This window comes from Drosophila rhopaloa, unplaced genomic scaffold (genome assembly GCF_018152115.1).
Source record: "Drosophila rhopaloa isolate 14029-0021.01 unplaced genomic scaffold, ASM1815211v1 contig_133, whole genome shotgun sequence".
NCBI lineage: Eukaryota > Metazoa > Arthropoda > Insecta > Diptera > Drosophilidae > Drosophila > Drosophila rhopaloa.
In genome coordinates, this window is record NW_025335010.1 from 1,051,695 (window position 1) to 1,056,167 (window position 4,473).

Consider the following 4,473-nt stretch of genomic DNA (forward strand, 5'->3'; position numbering starts at 1 on the left):
GTTCGGATGAACTCTCGAAACTTTAATTCTAAGTGCAAGCTGATGACTTTTTATCGGGCCAATCCGATATATGCGACTTACACGTTAAGTGACAGCTCTTTGGATAGAATAACTCTTGTAAACGATCTTGGCGTTCTCTAAAACCAGAGAAGTGCTTGGATTTATTAAAAGGTGGTCAAAAGAATTTGATGATCCTTATTTGACCAAAACTTTATTTTTTTCGCTAGTCCTTCCGATTCTGGAGTATGGGTCTTCCGTCAGGAGACGGAATACATATTGGTCGTATTGAATCTGTACAAAAAACTTCCTTCTTTTTGCTTTACGGCGCCTAAACTGGGATGCAAATCTTAACTTACCTTCTTATTCTAGTAGACTTATGTTGATTAATTTACCCTCCCTAGCCAACCGTAGAAAGATGCTTGGTACTATCTTTATTTATAACCTTATACATGGTGATATTGACTGCCCCGACTTGATAAGTCGCCTAAACTTTTCTGTGCCAAGTAGATTAACTAGTAATTATATTCCCCTAATTGTGGATCTAACTATGCCTTGTTAGAGCCTTTCAGAGTATTATGTTCTGACTATAATAGACTTTTTCCTATAATCTCAAATCTTGACTCTCTGCCGCTCCTAAAACGTGTAATACATGCTTTATTGGCACAAGATTGATCTTACTATTATTTTTTTCCCCGGACCTTTACCTATATTTTCTTATCTCGCTTCTATCTTCTCGCGGTCTGTTGGGCGGGTAAGTGGGCCATAAGACTCCGCGCTAAAAAAAAAAATGTAATAAAAAAAATGGTTTTTTAGATTTTTTTGGTTATTAATATTAATTAAAATTCCTGTTATTAATTTAAATCTAAATCTTAATTCTATATGCACTTTCAGGTGTGTGAAGGTCTCGGTGTTTATTTATTTATTTATTTTATTTTAACATTCTTATATATTTAACTATATTATATATTATATCTGAAGGTGATATTTGTGTATTTTTAATTTTTAGAATGGAGGTAATATTAGGCGGGAAGATGTGGATATTAAATGTATGTAACAACTGAAATGTGGGAGTGAGTTGTCGTTGTGGGGGAGATGGAGCTGTCCTAGTCGCGAGGAGTGACTTAGACCAACTGGAACATGGGTGATGCCCCTGCAAAAACGTCCGGGGCATCCTTGGTTGGGTGGGCGTGCTTGGCTGGGTCAACAATAGCCACCAAAACATTTTCAGGTCAATTATAATTTTTTACGGTGTTTACATTTTGTTTGTTTGTTTGTTAGTGATGAGCGATTATTTTGTGATGTGAGACAGTGTAGTCATCGACGTTTATGTTGCGGGCTGTGGCATTAGGGGGAATCCGCCCGGAGAGAAGACTGAGCTAGCGGCACTGCCAAAGAACAAAAAAGCAGTTCGTAACACACTGTACCAAGAAACCGAATTGAAATTTATGAGCGAGCAGTTATAAGTACCGCAAGAGCGCAGAAACTGCACGCTTAGAACTTTCAAAGCAAAGAGAGCGGGAGCGTAAATTAGTTATGCAAATTAGTGCATGCAAAAGCAACACTAAAAACAGCACTACGACTTTCGACGGTCAACGCACAAAAGAGAAACGGCGAGGTTACAAGAAAAGAAAACACAGAACAGAATTACGAAATTAAAACAATTTTTTAATGTTATTACACAAGTTCACAAAGATTTATAGTTCACTGCATGAAGCGAACGGAATTTAAATGTATGTAAGAAAATGAAAAATTGTTTTGTTTACCCTATCTCTAGAAACTTCCCAATTCCCAAATATTTGGAAGGAATCTTTTGTTATTCCTCTTTAAAAAAAGGTAATAAGTTAGAAGCCAGTAACTACAGAGGTATTTCTAAGTTGTCAGCTATTCCTAAGCTTTTTGAAAAATCTTTACTCCTCATTTGCAGCACCTTTGTAGATCAATCATTTCTCCGTGTCAACACGGATTTATTCAACGTAGATTCACAATCACAAACCTTCTAGAGCTTACTACATTTGTTATAAAGGGCTTCAATAGTAATTTTCAAACAGACGTCATTTACACTGACTTTAGTAAAGCATTTGACTCTGTAAATTATTTACTTCTAGTTCAAAAACTTGACTTGTAGGTTTTCCAGTTGATCTTCTTAGATGGATCTCAAGGTATCTGAATGGCAGGTCACAAAGGGTGCTTTTTAAAAATTCAATTTCTAAAATTCTCCGTGTTACATCCCTTGTGGGAGGGAGCCATCTGGGTCCAGATCGACGAAAACAGTACGCCAGTCATGAGAGAGAGCGAGAGGCAAACAGCTGGCGTTCACTCTTCGTGAAGCTTTTTTTGACCTAGGTCCTCAGTTCGATGAAAAAAATACCACAAAATTTAATCGCGTTGCCAACCACCTGAAATGAACTTTGGGTGAACCCTAGCAAAAAGAATAAAAAATTTAATCTTTTGGCGTGCGCTTCTCATCGAGAATTTAAAAAAATGAAGGGAAAAAATCTGAAAACCCGCAAAAGTCGGTTGCTGGAGTTTAATAGTGAGGAAAAAATTGCATTGATACGATGCGTGGAGTCGCGCCCAGAATTGTGGGACCTTTCAAATAAAAAGCATTTTAATGCAACTTTCATAAAAAAGATCGTGGGAGGAAATAGCCTGGGAAATGGACAAAGATGGTAAGTTATAATTTTACATTATTAAATATTTAAATACAATATTTATGTTTAGATAATAGTTGCAAGCTGGCGTGGAAGTCTCTGCGGGACAGTTATAAGTACCATAAGTGCAAGCAACCAAAGAGAGGAAGTGCTGAAGGAGACCCACTGGAGAAGCCAACAGGTGCTGCAGAGTGGGATTTCGCCCCCTACATGGGCTTCCTGCCGGTCTTATCCACGCATAGGCAGTAGGTTCTGGCCAAAAATTTTGTGACATTATACTAATATAATATATTTTTAACAGAACAACCCAATCAATTTTAATATAATATATTTTTAACAGAACAACCCAATCTTTGTTTTCTGAGAGCGACGGAGCCCAAGCAATGGACTACTCCATAGACGAGTCTCACATCAGCATATTCCCCGTCGTCCACTTGGGGAATTCATCCCGCAAAGCAGTCGAAATGGCAATAGACACCTGGAGGAGAATCACTCCAAAATGTTGCTTACTGATCCGATAAGTTGATCCAATATGGCGTTGCAGGTCTCCAGAGGCAAGAAATCTAAATGAAGGGATACAAAATATAAATATATTGTTATCTAAGACTAAATATTTAAAATCTAATTACTCTAAAACGATGGCCAACTTGGCTTTTATTGGTATAGCATCTGGGCGAGTGTTCCGTTTCGGTATAAGGTACTGCTCCACCATTCCAAAAAGAGTGTTAAAACTCTTCTGAGGCATAGGAAAGTTTTCGAAAAACATTGAGGGAGTCTGCAACAAGTTTTGAAACATTAAAATAATAAGAAAATATTTTTTAGTGCACGAATATTAATACATTATTGAACAGTATTACTTACGTCGGAAGCATATCGGCCTTTAAGGGCCCTTTCCTGCAGATATGGGCTCACCCAATATTTCCGCCGCTGTCCTTTGTCCTCTTCCTCTAATGCTACAATACATGCCGCCATGCCGACAACCAAAATCACGCTTGTGTTTTTTGAACTCGACATTTTCGTTTAATTTAACTTTTGTTTTTTGTTTGTCAACAAACCCAGCTGATTGACAGTAAGACCGTAGTAAGCTCAGTTCGGATGAACTCTCGAAACTTTAATTCTAAGTGCAAGCTGATGACTTTTTATCGGGCCAATCCGATATATGCGACTTACACGTTAAGTGACAGCTCTTTGGATAGAATAACTCTTGTAAACGATCTTGGCGTTCTCTAAAACCAGAGAAGTGCTTGGATTTATTAAAAGGTGGTCAAAAGAATTTGATGATCCTTATTTGACCAAAACTTTATTTTTTCGCTAGTCCTTCCGATTCTGGAGTATGGGTCTTCCGTCAGGAGACGGAATACATATTGGTCGTATTGAATCTGTACAAAAAACTTCCTTCTTTTTGCTTTACGGCGCCTAAACTGGGATGCAAATCTTAACTTACCTTCTTATTCTAGTAGACTTATGTTGATTAATTTACCCTCCCTAGCCAACCGTAGAAAGATGCTTGGTACTATCTTTATTTATAACCTTATACATGGTGATATTGACTGCCCCGACTTGATAAGTCGCCTAAACTTTTCTGTGCCAAGTAGATTAACTAGTAATTATATTCCCCTAATTGTGGATCTAACTATGCCTTGTTAGAGCCTTTCAGAGTATTATGTTCTGACTATAATAGACTTTTTCCTATAATCTCGAATCTTGACTCTCTGCCGCTCCTAAAACGTGTAATACATGCTTTATTGGCACAAGATTGATCTTACTATTATTTTTTTCCCCGGACCTTTACCTATATTTTCTTATCTCGCTTCTATCTTCT

The 4,473-nt window shown here is 37.5% G+C and overlaps 1 protein-coding gene across 1 annotated transcript; it reads right to left on the reverse strand.

The window, feature by feature from the left end:
• Positions 1–3,000: 3,000 nt before the first annotated feature.
• On the reverse strand, positions 3,001–3,711 carry LOC123037096. Its single transcript, XM_044456586.1, has 3 exons — positions 3,513–3,711; positions 3,281–3,426; positions 3,001–3,214 (listed from the first exon to the last, which is right to left on the reverse strand). Exons 1-3 carry the CDS (start codon positions 3,663–3,665, stop codon positions 3,058–3,060), a joined length of 456 nt encoding a protein of 151 aa, XP_044312521.1. The 5' UTR covers positions 3,666–3,711; the 3' UTR covers positions 3,001–3,057.
• Positions 3,712–4,473: the final 762 nt, after the last annotated feature.